Consider the following 19,309-nt stretch of genomic DNA (forward strand, 5'->3'; position numbering starts at 1 on the left):
GCATCTTGACCTATGTTATCTCATTTCATCTCCACATACACCTACGAATTTTCTAGAAGAGCAGACTGAGGCTCAGGGAAAATCTTGTCATACTGAGGCTCAGGTCACACATCTGGGTTTGTAAACAAAGATGTGTCCATGGTTCTCGAAGTGTGGTCCTGCACCTGTGGCAGCTCAGGAACGACTTGGGAACCTGTTAGCAGCACAGATGATCAGACTCTGTCTCAGGCTTGTTAAAGGATGGATTTGGAGGTTGACAACAGCACCCTGTGTTTAGTAAGCCTTCTGGGTGACTCTGGTTGATGTCTGAGGACCACTGCCCTATGGGTGACCAGCGGAAAGGCAAACGGATTTAGAAGGAATTGTGAAACTGGGTACAAGGCACACTTTCCCTGAGGATAGAGGAGAAAGGGAAGCTGCCTTCCTTAGGACAGCCACCTCTCCCCTCCCTGTCCCGCCTGGAGCCACAGTGTGGGCCCCGAGGGATCCTTGACTGTTTCCTCTGTAGGCAACGTGTGATTCCCAGGGATCCAGCACTAGACAGACACAGCAACCGCCAAGGCTGCCCTTAGCAGAGACATTCATGACACCAGGGCCAGGGGAGTTTCAGGAATGAAGTGGGCTGGGTGGACGGCAGTGAGCATTGGTGGGGTCCCTGGGGACTGGAGGACCCAGGTTCCAGGAGCAGCTGCCACTCGGCTCCATGATGGTACTCCATGTTGTCCAGGCTTCTGGATTTCAATGCTGGAAAAGTGGATTTGTATGAACTTTCTAATTTTTAATGTTGGCAACTGAATTGAATTGTAAGAAATACTATGGAAGACAAAGGGAACATATCTGAGACCTGGTGTGACCCGTAGACCACCGGTTTCTATCTGAACTAAACAGTGCTTCTCCTTTATTAAAATTCCCAATATGCTTCTCTGGAATAGGTTTTATCAGGAGTCCAGAAAGTAGAGATAAAGATAAATCATAACCAGGTACAATTGTCGATTATTTCAGTGATGCTGTTATGCAACATGATCAGGTATGTTCTTGGTGGCATGTGGCTTGAAGGGCAGCAGAAGATCCCATGACCCAGAGCAAGGTGTTGGTTGTTGGTGGCTCACAATCAGGGTCCACTGGAGACGTCAGGGAAATGGTGTGAGCTGTACATTCCGCCCCCCCCCCCCCCCCCGAGTGCTTCCCTTATGCCAGGCTCTGGGATAAATCCTTGACCAGCATAATCCCTACATGGGTGTAATGATCTCTACCTTACCACAGCAGGAGACCAAGTCACATCCAAGCACACATCTGGCTGATGTAAGAAATCCTACTTCCCCGGTGTGTGAATTATAATCCAATGTCGTATTTCAATGGAAAAGATGTATTTTATTCTCAAGACGGGAGCTCAAAAGAAGTTGAAGATCCTACTACTTTGTGGCTGGAAATATGATGTGGCCGAGAAAGGCCTTGTGCTTCCTTTCCTGGGCCCAGGGCGTGAGTACTCTCTCTGCTCTCTCTCCTCAGTCCGCCGACCTTCGGGAGGTCATGTTCATGGCTCTCATAAAGGACAGGCCCAAGTTTGTCCGCCTTTTCCTGGAGAACGGCCTGAACCTGCGGAAGTTTCTCACCAGCGACATCCTCACCGAGCTCTTCTCCAATCACTTCAGCACCCTCGTCTATCGGAACCTACAGATCGCCAAGAATTCCTACAACGACACCCTCCTCACATTCGTCTGGAAACTGGTGGCCAACTTCCGGAGGAGCTCCAGGAAGGAAGACAGAAGCAGCAGGGACGAGACAGACGTAGAACTTCACGTATGTAATGGGGGACCTGTCTGCTTGAGTTCTCTGGTTTTGTGAGTCTTCCTTCAAACAAGTTTCCCACTCCCTACCTCATCGCTGTAAGGTAGCAAACGTGTTGGCATTCTTATTTTTTTCTACTGCCTTTACTGAAGATAACGAGTCTCCCTGGTGAGTTTTCTGATGTCTGCTCTATGCTCTATGCTTTATTTCAAACTACTTGTTGCTGAGTTTCTTAATTACAAAGCTCAGGGAACAGGGGCACATGCATGGCTGCCTGTTCATGTCTTAGCCTTTTGGACATGACCTGCCTAAAATTGCTCTCCGCTGCCCATGTAAAGGACTGAAGAACTGCCACATTTTCTTTTGTGGATAAAAGGGGCAGTGGTTATTTCCAAAGGGATGATCCAGGTACCCCTTGGAGAGGATGCTGTGACTAGCAATATGAACACCTGTATTCTCTAGGCCTTCCTATCTTAGGTACAGGCAATTCCCAGCCGCCAGCACCTGGAGCTCTCTGCTCTGAGCCTGATGCCCACAGTGGGTGTATGAAAATCCCAGCCCCTCCCTGTAAGGACAGGTAATTCTGAGGCATGTATGCTGCACTGGTTCCCAGGGCTGCCTAGCGGGACTGATCTCTAGCTAACCACCAAGACAATGAGCCTGTTGATAATGCGCCTCAATGGGTTCTTTCCTTTTGGATCTCATTTTCTCAGATGCCCGTTGGTTTTTCTGGGATTGCCTCTTAAGTAAACTACATGTCTCAGGATTGCTTCAGGGGAAGCTACGTCATTGCCTTTAGTGACTCTAGGATTTTAATATGTGTGCCTATATTGCAAAAATCTAAAGGGCTCGGTGTTTAGGAAGTGTTTAGGAAGCTTCCCTCTGCAGTATCCATAACCAGGCCTGACAGTTTGGACCTCGGTAAAACCTATATATAGGAAAATACACATCCTGTTGTTTTCTATCTGAAAAGGTTCCCCTGGAAGATATGGGGTGCTGAGTAAGAGCTGGGGTTTCAATTAATGTATTAGGAATCAAAACGCCAAAGAGATAAGCCACAGTTCTGTAGTGTGGCAATTGAACTTAACCAAACTATAGGGAAAGTTAGAATTAGTCTGAATGCTTTTTCTAGATGGAATTGCTTGCTCTTCAGCTGTCAGAAGTCATTCAGTGGTCAGGTTGTTCTTGGCGCCACTTTCACTCTTTATACCTCTCCATCTAGTTGTACATGGTCTTTTATGATCGATAAAAGACTTTGTGTCAAATTATACCACCTGGTGGCTTGCAGAGCTGAGAACTGTGTCCCTGGGCTGTTAGGATGAATTTGTCCACCGAGTACGGAGCCTCCAAACATGGGCTCTCTGCTCGGGCATCCCGACCCCCCATTTTCCTTCTGAGAGGAGTGCAGCTAGGGTGACCCTCCTTTGCACTTGCTCTAACCCTCCAGGACGTGTCTCCTATTACTCGGCACCCCCTGCAAGCGCTCTTCATCTGGGCCATCCTGCAGAACAAGAAGGAGCTCTCCAAAGTCATCTGGGAGCAGGTGAGTGAGCAAGCCCAAGCCACGCGTCTGCCTTCCTGTGGCTCTCTGGACCTCCAGACTCTCTTGCCTAACCTAAAACATCCTCCATACAATGGAATGTCTGCTTTCAGGTGAGTACGGCTGAGCCCGTTTCACCGTCGGCGGAGGTGTGTCTGGGAGGAGAGGCCCCTGGAAGGGAGCTGTGCTTGGTGGGCGATCCAGTAGGCACCTGCTTCTCAAGTGTGTGTGGGTGTGTGATTGTTTTCCAAGTGGATGGAGTTTTTAAGTTTAATTTTTAAAATTTATTTCTAGCTTTATTGCATAATAGACAGTAGGGCCTGGTCACATTCTGCTTTGGGAAACTTACTGAGATTTTTCTTTGTGATTCAGCACAGAATGATGTTTTGGAAATGATTTATGGACAGTTGAAAAGAAGCTACGTTCTCTATTTTTAGTGCATAAAATCGGATGTTGAATATTGAGTTCATACATAGTCTTACTACATTATCGGGGTTTCCAAGGCTTTATCCACTTGCTATTTCCCTTTCATATGCTAATTCCATGTTCAAGACTATTTTATTCACGTTGAGAATTTTGCTTTAAGTCATTACGAACAGTTTAGATTTTGCCATTTTGCTGTGAGTTCATCCTTGTTTGACATTAGGGTTTACTTGACCACTTCAAGGGATTATGAATTAACCCTGACATTTTTTGCCCTTCTCAAAGACCAGGGGCTGCACCCTGGCGGCCCTGGGAGCCAGCAAGCTCCTGAAGACTCTGGCCAAGGTGAAAAGCGACATCAATGCTGCTGGGGAGTCTGAGGAGCTGGCCAATGAGTATGAGACCCGCGCAGTGGGTAAGCTTCCTGGCCAGGATGTCACGTGGGCACAGGCATGCCCATGGCACTCATGTGCCAGATGGCAGAGCTCAGTGGCATGTCCACGCTCCTCGATTGGCCTGATCTGTGGGCTGCAGAACATGTGGCTAGGTGTTCATGTGTCTGGCAGAAGTCACAGGCCCCTTGATCCTGGTACTTATTGACTTTTCCTAGAATGAAAGTGGGAAATCTTGGGCTCTCTCATTTCCCAGGGCCAGGTCTAAGTAGCTCAGGTGGGTGTGTGGGGGGTGGGGGTGTTGTGTTTGGATGCTATTAAGAAACTGAAGGTCTGAGGTTTTACCTGACTTACAAGTCATTACGTTAGCTTGCCAGTTTCATATATACATGCTGGTAGAACCCTAGGCCCCTGGTTCATTACTGGTATCATAGGCAGCAGTCGGAGAAGCATCTTGGGTCGGCCCTCCGTGCCTCGATTCCCCTTCAGTGATGTGAACAAGGGCTGGTTCTGTCAGGGCTGCAGGTGACATGCCCACGCTCCCCTCCAGGGCGAGACCACCCAGGATCTGCAATGGAAGGCGGGAGAGGCAGCCCTAAGCGTTATCTCCCGAGTGCCTGTCCTCTGTTTGCTAGTCAATGTCCCTGAACACAGCTTATCAGGGCCCTTGACTCGGAAGGCCCACACTAGGTTGGGGTGTGAGGAAACCAGCATCAGTGGCCTCCCAACAGCAGCGTCTCAGACCTGCTCAGCTGTTTCCTTTTTCAGCCAGGAGTTTTGAGTTTGCAATGTGGTATGTCCTGAAATGCACGTGTGTTTGTCTGTCGTTGTAGCTGATAAAAAAATGCTCATGAGCTCAGCTTCTCTGGGTTGGAAAAAAATGTGTCCAGTGATTTCTTTTAATATATTAAATTATGTTACTTTATGACTGACCTCACCTTGGCAATGGCTCCTAATACAGGGTGTCCCCTAAAAAATGTATGCGCACTTTGAATGATTATAAAGTCAGTGTTTATTAACATACAGTTCATTTTCAAAGTTTAAAAGAATCTATGAATAATTTTGTCAATGCCTGTTTTCAAACTGATGACCGTTTTGGTCCAGGCACTGCTGATAAGGCAAAGCAATGGAATTGCAAACATCAGGAATCATTTCGTTTGGTATTTGTGTGCCTTCAGTTCACAGACTGTTGCTTTGGTTTATACCATAAACTTTATCTTTTATGTATCCCCATGAAAAACCCTAGTGGCATTTTAGGATAAATTTTCTTTGTTCAAAGCTTAGTCTGGTTTCACCCATTATTTCAAATCAGTTAAACCTGAAAAGGAGTGAAATTGAGTGAGTTATCAGCTGTGAAAGTGTATATACATTTTTTTTGGGACACCCTATATTTTACCAAATTTCCTCTAAAGATCTGCACTCTAGTCTCTTTGTCATTAGGTCTCCAGACATAAGCACACCCTCAGTGCAATATGTCGGTGTTTCTTAGATCTTTTTGACTTTTTTGCACCATGCTTTATCTGCAAAGAAAACTCTCCAAGAAAGCACAGCATGTAAATGAAATGGGGGGAGAGGTGTTGCTCTGGGAAAGACAAGCAGAGGGTCTGGGTCCCTCCCCAGTGGCTGAGCCTCACCAAAGAGGGGCTCCTGGTTCTCAGCGCAGCCAGTTCCCCATGCATCTGTTGGCATCTGTTGCCATGGGAGCGGTGCTGGGGACGCTGTGTGCGAGGGAAATCCCATGCTCAGAAAGAATCATGTTGTGCCAGCATTTTCTGTGCTCTTTGCAAACCAGGGAGCTCGCTGGGGGACGGGGGAGGACAGCCCTGGGTGTTGGCCAGCCCTGCCCCAGCTCCCCTCTCTCTCTGGTGCTGATGTGTCTGTAGAACTGTTCACGGAGTGTTACAGCAGCGATGAAGACTTGGCTGAGCAGCTGCTGGTCTACTCATGTGAGGCCTGGGGGGGAAGCAACTGTTTGGAACTGGCGGTGGAGGCAACGGACCAGCACTTCATCGCCCAGCCTGGGGTCCAGGTAAACAATGTACAGTCATGTCCAGAAACGTGCCTTTTACATCAGATGCTATTAGCAACCTTGAAAAAATATAATATTAGTAACAAACTGCAACTCCAACATGAAAGCCCTGGAGGGAGAAGGTGGGTGATGCTACGGGCGATGGCGGTGTCTAGTCATCGGCATGCCTTTGCTCCATGGGAGGGTGCAGGAGAGAGAACATCCTTTGAGTTTCCACAAAGCAGAGAGCACAGCACCACAATTATGGGCGGGGTCTTCGGATCCAGTGCCTGGGTCCCTGCATCCCTAACCAGGAGTGTGATGATGGGCAGGTTATACAAGCTCTCAGGGCCTGGTTCCTCACCTGGGAAATGGGCAGGATTTGTTTAACCGTGAAATAATTCTCACCATACAGAACCCATGTAAGGACAGGATCGAAAATTAAAGTGTCAAATTGTGGTCATAGCCCCTTAGGACCCAGGTAACTGATATAGACGGAGAAGAACCCTATTTACTTGGGGCGGTGCGAGGGCCGGTAAGAAAGGTTGGGTACCGTCCTGCATGTCATAGCGTTAATAAGGACCCCTGTCCTTGTCTTTGTTCCCCTGTAGAATTTCCTTTCCAAACAATGGTATGGGGAGATCTCCCGAGACACCAAGAACTGGAAGATTATCCTGTGTCTATTTATCATACCCTTGGTTGGCTGTGGCTTTGTATCATTTAGGTATGAAACCAAGACACATGTGTGTGTGTGTGCGTGTGCGTGTGTGCGCTCCCATGTAAAGGACTGTAAGGCCTGCAACTTAGGATGTTCACTCTGCCACCTACAGTTAGGTCTGGGATCATCTCTTCCTTTCCCTGGGTTTGATATTAAACAGGTAGAGGTGGGGCCATGTCTCCACTCTCGTAGGCAGAATTGAGATTTGTTAACCACGGAGTGCCAAGGGCTGACGCTTGGCCAGTCCATGTCAGAGCAGCCTGACCCCCCGCCCTGCCGTGGGCCTGTTTGCGAGGACAGTGATGGCGCTCTCACGCTGTCCAGGAAGAAGCCGGCGGACAGGCACCGGAAGCTCCTGTGGTACTACGTGGCCTTCTTCACCTCCCCCTTCGTGGTCTTCTCCTGGAACGTGATCTTCTACATCGCCTTCCTCCTGCTCTTCGCCTATGTGCTGCTCATGGATTTCCACTCGGTGCCACACTTGCCCGAGCTGGTCCTCTATGCGCTGGTCTTTGTCCTGTTCTGCGATGAAGTGAGGCAGGTAGGACAGCCCCACACGGGGCACCTCTCCCTCCCTCGGAGCATGGGGCGGGGGGCAGTATCTTCCTCATGCCCAAGAGGAGCAGAAGTTGCTTCTGAAGTTCCAAAGTCATTATTTTCCCCAAAATAATGTGCGGTAGCCCATGGACTTTTCAGCCTCGCAGCACTCCAGTGAGGTCTCTGAGTGCCAGTGCGCTCTTTGCTCTCTATCTGATGTTCATGGATGATGAATTCCTCAGTGTCGAGAGTGGATCCAAAGAGCACATTGACCTTGGGCTTAAACCATGCCCATAACCAGGAGCCGTCTGTGCTCTGGCTGTCGCCAGGGGAGGCAGTGGGATGAGTGGCAGGGGAGTGGGAGGGCTTTCCAGCTGAGCATCTTAATGCCCTGCGTGTCCAAGGGACATACTGGAAAGTCATAGAAGTCCCTGTGGACTGCAGCGACTTTGTGTGAATTATTCATGGTGATTTTCTGCAGTTTCCTGAGATCTGCATTCTCCACCACTGAATCCAAAACCTTAGCCCAGGACTGGCATGGAATAGGCACTCAGCTCCTAATTATTGAATAAATAAATATCGATGGTGAAGGATGGTGCTGTCCCTAAACCATTATTAAAAGTGACTCCAGAATATCTGGTCAGACTTAGCAGTTTACAGATTATGAGAACTGCCGGAGTAGTCCCTTTTCTTGTCCCTTCTGAGTCTAAACCTAGCATCATATGCATTCGACACGTAGGGCCTACATGCCTACAGCATATGAGACACTATGCCCCATGCTTCGAGAGATTTGGAAGGATGGAGAATGCTGTTCTCGACCTCACAGAGTCGCTGCCTAGTAAAGAAATCTTAAATTGGTTTCAACTAACATGTCAACTCTGATAGACGTTTTTGTGTGACTTCTAGTTGTCCTGGAAAGACTCTAAGGCTCTGTCTGTTCTTAGTAGGCAGGGGTGGGTGGGTGAGGGGTGGGTGTCTTGATCAGTTAGTGATGTCTGCAGGGTTTGACAGATGGGAAGAGTCCTGCTTTCCCTTGCCCAGTAGGGTGAAGTGCAGGTGAGGGATGGAGACAAGGTGGAGGTGGGGAAAGAAGAAGGTAAATGACACAAGTCAGTGTTGAGCATGGCAAGATTATCAGGCTTTATGTCTACCAGAAAGCTCCCCCTCCCCCCCCAAGGACAGGGCCTGCTGACGTGCAGAAGATTTCTGTGATCTCAAATCAGCTTCATGGGTTGACTTCGGGGGTCACAGCTCAGTCCAGCTTGTCTGCTCAGGCCACCAGCCTGCTCGGGCCATCATGACATAGCAACACCAGCTGTGTGCTTACAACAGAAGCTCACTGTCTTATTTCTGGAAGCCTGGAGTTCAAGATCAAGTTGTCGGCAGGGCTAGTTCCTTGGGAGGGCAGCAAGGGAAATCTGGGTGTGCTGTAGTCTTTGTGATTCCTTGACTTGTAGAGGTGTCACCTGAACTGTGTCCTCAGGCTCACAGGGCATCCTCCCTGTGTGCATGTCTGTGTCCAAATTTTCCCTTGTCACAGGGACACCCAAATCTGAGGCCCATTCCATTCCTGCCCCTCACTCATGCTCCCAACATTTCTCCACTAGTCTTGTTCCTGACCCTGCCTCCCCGTGACATTAAGACATTGAAGCCGCTGTCAAAGTCCAGACACTATTTGCTTCCTCCAGGCATTTGAAGAAGCCATGAGGTCTGGAGAGAGGACTGATTCCAGGTTGCTTTGTAGCACAGATCTTGGCCTGGTTGGAAGATGCAGGGAGACCCATATCATTCATGCATTCTTTCAGCCAATATTTATCGAGCACCAGGCACTGTTCTAGAGACTTGGATACAGCAATGAAGCAACAGACATCTCTGTCCTTCCGGAGCTTTCTACCAGTTAGAGATGATTGGCAGGGTCTTCTCTTGGAGGACTGGCAAGGTCAAGGGGAGGAGGGAAACCCTAAAAGAGAGAGTCTTACACTTACTGGGAGGTTGGCCCAAGGGACTGGTAACAGTAAAATGTGTCCTTAAGTCACAAACATCTCCATACAAATTCAGAACATTTAACTGCTCAGTTACTTATCGGGTCATGCAGGAAGGAGACTCAGGATAGGTGTGTTTTTCTGGGAGAAGAGCCCTGGCAGGTGTTGTGTGAAGTGGTGCCCAAGGGAGGGACACTGGGTGGGAGCAGATGGTGGGCAGGTGGAGGAGCCTCGGGGAGGGAAGTGGGCTGTGGAGGTGCTGGGTAAGCATGCACTTCCCAGTCATTCCCAGGTCCTTCGAGGGGCGAGGGAGTGAGGCCCCAGGGTCTGGCTGAACCCCAGCTATCCTGTCTACCTTCAGATTGGGTGATGTTTGATACGGAGGGTGATTAATGAGGACCTATAACTTTGTCCAAGTGTTTCTTCTCTTTCTTTTTATGAGTGGCATTTGAATGGGTCAGCGTCCATTCAGCAATACTGTGTGTTAAGGCGATGGTGCGGGACAGGAGTGTGGGTTCAAGGGCAGCCCTGCCCTTTGAGGACAGCTCTGGTTTAGTGGTCTGTGAGGGAGTCTGCAGAACACAGCCTGGAAGATGCTTGTCAAGAAAGAAATCCGCCACTGGGGGTCGCTGTTTCTCTTCTGTCTTCAGGCTCCTGCAGTGGCAATCCTCAATTTGATTGGAGCCCTCTAACAGGCAGTTCTGCTGGCCTGGTGCAGCCTTACTTAACCTCATTGGCACTTGTTAGAAAAACCAAAACCAAGCAGGATGTTACTGTTTTAGATTGTGTCTGGGTGTCAGACAATGTGCTCTTTAGTGTATCCCCATGTCCCCTCTCCCAGGGGCAGATGATGCTATGCTAAATTGGAATTTTTAACCAAGGCAGTCAATACGCTCCAATACAGTCATTAAATAACTCTTGGGTCCACTGAACAGATTGTGGTTCTTCATTTAAAGTAAGTCCCGTCGTCTCTTTGTGGAGCACACTGTGCAATCTTGAGGCCCTTTGAATCCCCAAATCATGAAAGATATGAAGAAATATGGCCCCAGTACTTTATGAATGTAGCCCATATCTGGCATTCCATTCAGAAAAGAGGCCTCTGTTTATTTTTTAAAAAATGTTTTCTCACTGGGATGGTGCCTCCAAACCCCAAAACTGAGCTACTTCGGGTTTCTTCCAGCTCGCAGGCCAGGCTTTTGGGACTCTCATGGGCAGGGGCTGAGCTAGGCTGGGGCAGCTGGGTCGCCCACCTGCCCCTTAGCCAGGGTTTCCCAGGGGAAGCAGTGCTACAGGTGGGGCCTGTCCTAACCACTCTCTTCTTGCAAATGTTTCTGGGTGGGTGGAGGTCAGTGTCACTGCGACTACCCAAATGGGTGGTTAGAGGTCTGGATGTGATTTTTGAGCCTATAAGTTCAGTGAAACGAGGCCACACTGGAGCTGCTCAAACCTGGGAGATTTTTCTATCTCCTTGGTGCTAGATTTCACGATGCACTTACCTCCTCTGTACTGGAGCGTTGCTGTTTGCATTTATAAATGAATGCAAGGAAATGCTTCTTGAAAAACCAATGATGCTTTTTTAATCCCTCCAAGTCTAGGGTTGCTGGATCCCTGTGTGACCTACTAGTAAAGAAGCTGGGTGATGTCCAGAGAGGAAGCTAAGATTCAGACTCCTGAGACTGCCACTTGCTGGCCGTCTGCCCTTGGGCAAGTTCCTTAGCTCACCCCCACCCCCACCCCCCAGACCTTGGTTTCAGCTGCAAAACAGGAAATATAATATCTGAATATCAGACAGACCTATCTTGGTGAGATCACTCAGTAAGACTGAAAAGTACCCTGTTCCATTGAGGACACTGCTTTCCTGCCTTCTGGTGGTTTCCTTATCTGAGCTCCCTTGGGGCTTTGGTCTTGCCTCCCCGTCAATCTTTATCAGGTTTCATTTTAAACATATTTAATCTGTCCTTCCCAACGGCCCGTGGCTTCCTTGAGACTCAGCACTGCACCTCATGGCCTGCCTCTGGGTCCCGGGAGCCCAGCACAAGTGTGTGGAGCCCCGTGGGCTTTCAAATCATGTTTTGAGTAGATGGTGGAATGAAGGGTCAAAGGACCACCCATGTCCTGGATTGCAGAGGGACTGGCCAGATGCAGCCTCCTGAAGGACAGTCCTGTCCCTCTCCATCCCCGGGTGGTCCAAGAAGCCAGGACCGGTCCATACCAGTCATGCTGAAAGGATCAGGGAGGCACACACTGCACTTGATCTTAGCCAAAAGGCCGAGAAGCGATAGGGAGGCACACACTGTTCCTATCACTTATTTCTGTGGCCACAGCTGTCCTCAGAGATGCCACATAGAGCACATTTGTGCAATTTTTTTAAAAGGTTCCTTTGTATCAAGATGTTTTATTACTACATGTTAGAAAATTCTTAAAATAAATACGCGGATCTGCGATGCTGACAATATGGAGAACACCCTCTAGAGTTGTGCAGGGCACAGCCTACACCACGGTACTCCGTGGACGGGGATCCCACGTCTGCCCCCACTGGCTGTGCTCACTCTCTGCACATTCATTTTCAAGAACTGTGAGGATACAGGAGTCCCTTCTGGTGAGTTGATCAGCAGCACGTGTATAACAGAGCAGCAAGCGTGCAACTCACCTCCGGTCCCCCTGGATCAGCATGAGGCACATGCCAGGGCTTACCCAGCACATCACTGGCTTCAAAGGAGCTTGAAAAAATGTGTGGACGTGAGCTAATCTGGAAGCAGTGATGTTTCCACACCGCTCACGTCCTCTCTCTGTCCCTTTCTGCACTGCAGTGGTACATGAATGGGATGAATTATTTTACTGACCTGTGGAACGTTATGGACACACTTGGCCTTTTTTATTTCATCGCAGGAATTGCATTTCGGTAAGTAGTCCTCATTGTTTTCCCAGTTTCAGGTGGGTTGGGCTTCTCTTGGAAGAAAGGGTAAAGGAAAGATCTTTGACATTCAAGCCCAAGATAAGCCAGTTCCCCACCCGTCAGAGGTGGTTCCAGAAGGCCACTGTCCCTGCTTCCTAGAGGCACAGCTTGCTAGCGTAGAGCTGTCTCTCTTGTCCCCTCCTGGTGACCTGTAATTGAAAGGGACTCTTCCTGGTTTTTCACTGTGTGCTCACAGAACTTGGGGGGAGATAATTAGAAATTGAGAAGAGGAGAAAGTGATGAGGATCTTAAATATCACACAGTGTTTTCATTTGAGGCCATACAATCTTCCAAAATGCTCTCAATTTCAACTTGCATGCTGGTTATGGAGCCTGCCCTCCTCGCTACAAGTGTATTTCCAATCTAAAAGCAATCACACTAGAAAAACCAATCTAAAATTATGGTCAAAGGCAAAAAGCAATGTGCAATCCGAGGGATAGAGAAAAAATTGGGGTCCACCCAGCACCATGGCTCACATTGCCTGTGCCTACGTCCACCCAGGCCTGCCCTCCCCGCATAGCCTCAGGTGGACTCCGGGTTCTATTTGAGCAGCACATGATGTCCCTTTGCAGAGGAGCCTGATGATCCATATTTGTACCCCAGAATGAGGTATTTACAGTGAATGCTCGATCTATCATTTGCAGGGAGTAAAAACTCAATTTCCTCATCCAGGAAACCCTTTCTGCTTCGGTTAAGAGCCCCCAGTTTTTTGTGTTTTTTTTTACAATATACAAAATAAATCTATTACCAGATTGTAGATACAAAATAATTAGCCATTTACATGCAATAAACATTAGTATTTCAAGAAAAATATTTTAAATATAATAATATTACCAAAACTGTACTAGCATAGTATAATACAGCCATGGGCAAACTACGGCCTGCGGGCCGGATCAGGCCCATTTGAAATGAATAAAACTAAAAAAAAAAAAAAGACCGTACCCTTTTATGTAATGATGTTTACTTTGAATTTATATTAGTTCACACAAACACTCCATCCATGCTTTTGTTCCGGCCCTCCGGTCCAGTTGAAGAACCCATTGTGGCCCTCAAGTCAAAAAGTTTGCCCACCCCTGGTATAATATCACAAAAGTTGTAGGAAATATTAAAAATTTGCAAGTAACAGGAATTCTTCTACTATATTCTAAAATATTTTTTTCCTCTGGCTCTATTTTTGTTCATCAGTTTATGTTGTTCATTATATTCCACAAATGAGTGAGATCATGTGATATTTATCTTTCTCTGACTGGCTTATTTCACTTAGCTTAATGCTCTCCAGGGCCATCCATGCTGTTGCAAATGGTAAGAGTTCCTCCTTTTTTATAGCAGAGTCATATTCCATTGTGTAGATGTACCACAATTTTCTAATCCACTCATCTGCTGATGGGCACTTAGGCTGTTTCCAAATCTTAGCTATTGTAAATTGTGTTGCTATAAACATAGGGGTGCATATATCCTTTCTGATTGGTGTTTCTGATTTATTGGGATATATTCCTAGAAGTGGGATCACTGGGTCAAATGGAAGTTCCATTTTTAATTTTTTGAGGAACTCCCTACTGTTTTCCACAGTGGCTGCACCAGTCTGCATTCCCACCAGCAGTGCAGTAGAGTTCCTTTTTCTCCGCATCCTCTCCAGCAGTTGTCGTTTGTTGATTTGTTGAGGCTAGCCATTCTGACAGGTATGAGATGGTACCCCATTGTCATTTTTATTTGCATCTCTCAGATGATTAGTGACTTTGGGCATGTTTTCATATGTCTCTTGGCCTTCTGCATGTCCTCTTTCAAAAAGCGTCTAGTTAGGTCCTTTGCCCATTTTTTGATTGGGTTATTTATCTTCCTTTTGTTAAGTTGTATGAGTACCCTGTAAATTTTGGAGAGTAAACCCTTATCGGAGATAACATTGGCAAGTATGTTCTCCCATGCAGTGGGCTTTCTTGTTGTTTTGTTGATGGTTTCTTTTGTTGTGCAGAAGCTTTTTATTTTGATGTAATCCCATTTGTTTATTTTCTCCTTAGTTTCCATTGTCCTAGGTGCTGTATCAGTAAAGATATTGCTACGACATATATCTGATATTTTGCTACCTATGGATTCTTCTAAGATTTTTATAGTTTCCCATCTTAGTTTAAGTCCTTTATCCATTTTGAGTTTATTTTTATGTATGGTGTAAGTTGGTGGTCTAGTTTCATTATTTTGCATGTATCTGTCCAATTTTCCCAACACCATTTATTGAAGAGACTATCTTGACTCCATTGTATGCTCTTGCCTCCTTTGTCAAATATTAATTGAGCATAATGGCTTGGGTCGATTTCTGGGTTCTCTGTTCAGTTCCACTGGTCTATATGTCTGTTCTTGTGCCAATACCAGTCAGTTTTGAGAACAGTAAGGGCCCAACATTTAAAGTACAATTGGTTGGACATGATTTCCAACCTAGGGCATTCCAGCTAGAAAGTGCGTATGGCTTTCAGTTCACCCATTAGCGAGCAAGTAGCGAATCCAGTGATCGGGTGCGAATGAGGTGAGTTTCGTTAAGGGAAACCTGGCAGGATCAGGTCCCAGGTAGTTCGGCTGGAGCGAGGATTGGGATCCTTGAGCCAGGAAGGTAGCAATGCTGCGATTGGGCTCCGGTAATAGTAACTGAGGATGAAGGACTGGAATGGCTGGGTCCTCTAAATGTTCTGTTCTATGTCTCGTCTTTGCCTCTGCTGGAGTCCCTGAGTCTTCAGTGACTGACAGGTGTGTGAAATCCATGGTCTGTCTCTACTTACTCTCAGTACCCCCGACTCTCAGCTGCTTCTTCATGTTTGGTTATTTTTAAAAACAAAGCTTTGAAATGTCTTGTCAGTATCTCACAAATGCTGTTCCCCTTCTGCCCACAGGCTCCACTCTTCCAACAAAGCCTCTCTGTATTCCGGACGAGTCATTTTTTGCCTGGATTATATTATATTCACTCTAAGGTTGATCCACATTTTTACTGTCAGCAGAAATTTAGGACCCAAGATTATAATGCTGCAGAGGATGGTAAGCATGGACGATATTTGTGGTTGCCAGTGTTCTTGCTGGAGTTCCTTTCATTGTTGATAGGAGCATTTTGTCCAAGAGTGACTACTGCATCTCACAGTCAGGAAGGTTTGCTTTCTTTGATGTGTTTGCATCAGGGACTTCTTCCGGGTTGCAATTGAACAAAAGATGATGGTTAGGAGCGAACAGTACAATTCAGTGAGGTGCTAATGAAGATATCAATTTAGGTGTACACTCCACCAAGCACTTTCATTTGAGTCTTCCTAATCCACTAAGAGCACAGGCAGGATCGGGACTGTTATATCCATCCCATAGATGCGGACAGCGGTCTGGGAGGTTATTTTGTTTGTCTGGAGACATGCAGGGAGCGAGAAGCGCAGTGAGGGTTGAAACGTCTATCTGATAGCCATGTAGTGTAGGTGGAGCGCAAGCACCAAAGAGCCCTTTCATAATGCTCTTTGGGCGCAAGGCGACGTGGCTTCCAAAGCTGGTTTTCCAGATGACCCAGACCTTTCCTGCTTCTGTCTGCAAATTAGATGGGCGTTGGGATGAGCTCATCCGGAGTTTCCTTTCCAACACGGAGGTTCTTTGAGTCTGTGGTTTTAATTCAAAGCATATCTAAGACATCAAGTCACCATGAAGTCATAATATGGGTGCAAAAATTTCAAAAAAATCCAAGTGTGCACTCTTGTTTAATAAGGATAGCTTTGGTTTTTCTCAGAAAACAAACCCAAAAAACGAAGGTGATAATTTAAGGGTTTAATGAGTGTGGGAATCATGAGAGGTAGAGAAGGGCTTCAAAGTTGGGTTTCTCCTTTGCTCACAAGCTGGTCCTTCACCCAGAAAGCTTCTGCTGCTGAGTTGGTTTGGAGACCTACCAACAGAAATTTAATTCTGGAAAAAGATGTCCCCAGACCCAAAGGATATGATGGCCATTTTTTTAAAAAATTTATATATATATATATATTATTGATTTCAGAGAGAAGAAGGGAGAGGGAGAGAAATAGAAACATCAATGATGAGAGAGAATCATTGATCAGCTACCTCCTGCACACCCCACACTGGGGATTGAGCCCACAACCCAGTCATGTACCCTGACTGAGAATTGAACCGTGACTTCCTGGTTCATAGGTCAATGCTCAACCACTGAGCCATGCCAACCGGGTGATGATGGCCATTTTTAAAATCAATGAGCAAATGCTGGGTGACTTAATTCCCCAGACCCTTAAACCTCTGCTCTCTCCATGGTCAACTGAGCAGACCCACCACCCGGGCACCATCCTGACTCAGTTCTGATGTCTTCCCCTGACAGCTGATCGATGTGTTCTTCTTCCTGTTCCTCTTTGCTGTGTGGATGATGGCCTTCGGCGTGGCCAGGCAAGGGATCCTCCGGCAAAATGAGCATCGCTGGAGGTGGATCTTCCGCTCGGTCATCTATGAACCCTACCTGGCCATGTTTGGCCAGGTGCCCAGTGATGTGGATGGTGAGCCTGACTTGGCCTGGGTGGGCCCAGCTGAGAGGAGGCTGTTGCTTCCAGAGCCAGGGCTCCCCATTCTGACCCTTGGGGCTGTTTTGGAAGCACATGGCCTGAGTTGGGCCAACACTAGGGAGTGAACACCACCCTCAGAAGCTTTGCTTTGCTCCTGAACAGAATTTTATGTCCACCTTAGTGCCCAATACATGGTAGAGACCATATCATCTTGTGTCCCCTGGGCCGGCCCCTCCAGGGGTCCTCACGTTACCTTTTGGTTTCCACATCCTCAGGAACCACGTATGACTTTTCCCATTGCACATTCACCGGGAACGAGTCCAAGCCGCTGTGCGTGGAGCTGGACGAGCACAACCTACCACGGTTCCCTGAGTGGATCACCATCCCGCTCGTGTGCATCTACATGCTGTCCACCAACATCCTGCTGGTCAACCTGCTGGTCGCCATGTTCGGGTGCGTGTCACTCAGGCGGTCGCTGGTGTCTGTGCCACGAGGGCCCGTGCCGGGGATAGGGGCTGGAGGAACTGGGAGCAGAGCAGAGAAGGCCATCCTTGGGGAGCTTGTGCAAGAGCCATAGGGGACAGGCTATCTAAAGGGGGTGGGGCCTCAAAGAGACTATATTAAAAATACAGGGTGTCCCTATTAGCTGTGCTGGAAGTTTATTTGACACCAAAGACCAGCCCCTGTAACAGCCTCCAGGACATCCAGACTCCACAGTTAGCATCCGGTTCGTCATCTCCCTGAGCGCCCGGTGGTGGCACAATGGGGACAGAACCTAGTTCGGCTCATCTCCAGCGTTCTTGTTCTCCATGGAACTCAGCCTCATGGATTCTAGGGCTGTAACAACTCAGCCTTTATTTAGTTGCTGCTTTAAGAATTTCCTTTTCAATACAAATAAAAGGAGTTAGGAGAGTGGCTCTCCTTTGCGGCTTATGTCTAACGAAGCTGAGGGAGGATGTGATGGTGACTGTAAAATATTTTCATTGCGTTTGGCAATTCTTCTTCATACATTTAGAAACTCATGGTTTTCATTTGCCCTTCCTCCTTCGTAGGAGAGTTTCAGAGTCCCATGTGGTAGTTTCAGAGGGAGTCCCTTGGTTTTATGTTGTGGCTTTAAGGGAGGTAGTCATTTTGAGTACCTGGCACAGACAGGCAGTTTAGCAACAGAATGCAAATTTAAAATTATTTGTTAAGCTTTGAGGGGGAAGAGAAACCCTTGGTGGGGGCTGGGTGGGGACATGTGCCTCTGGGGACCTGGCAGTGAGGGGTTACCTGGCTTTTCTGCGGGCAGGGAAGTCCTCCGCCAGCACAGCCTCTGCACTGATGCTTCTGAAAGGTCAATGCTCTGCTTGAACTTGTGAAAGGGTTTCAGTATTTCCCCACAGAGTTCAGGGTAAATTTCAAGCTCCTTAGCTCCCCCTGCTCAGGCCATCTGTGACCCGGCCTTCAAACACACCTTTAGGCTCAACCCCTACCATCTGTCCTGGGCAGGCACCCATGTGTCTGTCCTGAGCAGGGCGCTCTGTCATGCCTGATGCTTTTGTACATGCTGGCCTCTCTGCCAGGGTGACCTATTCCTGCATGACCTCCTGCCCCGCTCCTGCTGGCCCTTTAAGGAGCCAAGTGTCATCCTTTGCCTGAGTGGTCCCAGTGCCCTCCCCACTCTGTGTAGAGACTCCCTGGGCCCCTTGCACAGTGACAGCCTTCTCTCCTCCCTGACAGTAGCACTGCAGGAGGAGCGCGTGCCTGGCTCAGCACCCGGCACTTTGTGGGTTTGTTCGCTGAATGAAAGGAGCAGGTTCTTTTCGATGTTTGGTTCATTATTTGGTTATTGTTGGGAGCTGAGCTGCCGGGGCTGTTGTTTAGTGAGTGCTTGACAGGCCAGCAAGGGACTCACTGCATAGATGTGTAATATCTGTTCTGCGCCTGGTGCCGGGGCCACGAATGTCATGTGGCCATTGGTCCCATGTGAACTTAAAGAGGGCATGTGCAACCCCCCTCTCTGCCCCAATCTGCCGGCCAAGGAAGGATGAGGAAGGCAGATGCCTGTGTGGCTCACAGGAACTTAGTCAATGATGCTAGGCAGGGGGTCCCCACATCTGCGCCTGCAGAGACTGGTGGCAGGTGATGGGTGATTCTGTGTCCACGTGTGGGCGGAAAAGGGATCACCAGTTCCTAAACTTGAAGCAAGAGAGGGAGGAAGTGGGCTGCTTAGGGTCCTGTTTTAGTGATAACATCCTGTCAACTGTCACATCCAACACCAGACAGTCCCTGTAAAGCCCACCACTAATACCATCTCCACAGACACGAAACAAGCAGATGGCGGCTCCCAAGGCCGAGGTCTCTGCGATCCACGATTCAGCGAGTCTCAGTGAGGCACAGAGCAGATGATGACTCGGCTGTCCCAAGTCTGTGTGTTGTAACCTGCTCACAAAAGCCACTCTCGCGGCCCCTGGC

General features: G+C 48.0%; 1 protein-coding gene across 1 annotated transcript in view; it reads left to right on the forward strand.

Moving 5' to 3' along the window:
- Positions 1-19,309, forward strand: part of TRPM8 (transient receptor potential cation channel subfamily M member 8) — a 57,600-nt gene that overhangs the window by 17,643 nt on the left and 20,648 nt on the right. Inside the window, exons 11-20 of the mRNA XM_059703619.1 lie at positions 1,510-1,800; positions 3,236-3,331; positions 4,037-4,166; positions 6,027-6,172; positions 6,763-6,875; positions 7,194-7,410; positions 12,199-12,290; positions 15,221-15,362; positions 16,675-16,846; positions 17,128-17,305. Of these exons, the coding sequence (XP_059559602.1) occupies positions 1,510-1,800; positions 3,236-3,331; positions 4,037-4,166; positions 6,027-6,172; positions 6,763-6,875; positions 7,194-7,410; positions 12,199-12,290; positions 15,221-15,362; positions 16,675-16,846; positions 17,128-17,305 (1,577 nt within the window). The remainder of the gene's footprint in view (positions 1-1,509; positions 1,801-3,235; positions 3,332-4,036; positions 4,167-6,026; positions 6,173-6,762; positions 6,876-7,193; positions 7,411-12,198; positions 12,291-15,220; positions 15,363-16,674; positions 16,847-17,127; positions 17,306-19,309) is intronic.

The sequence above is a fragment of the Myotis daubentonii genome, chromosome 7, assembly GCF_963259705.1.
Source record: "Myotis daubentonii chromosome 7, mMyoDau2.1, whole genome shotgun sequence".
Lineage (NCBI taxonomy): Eukaryota > Metazoa > Chordata > Mammalia > Chiroptera > Vespertilionidae > Myotis > Myotis daubentonii.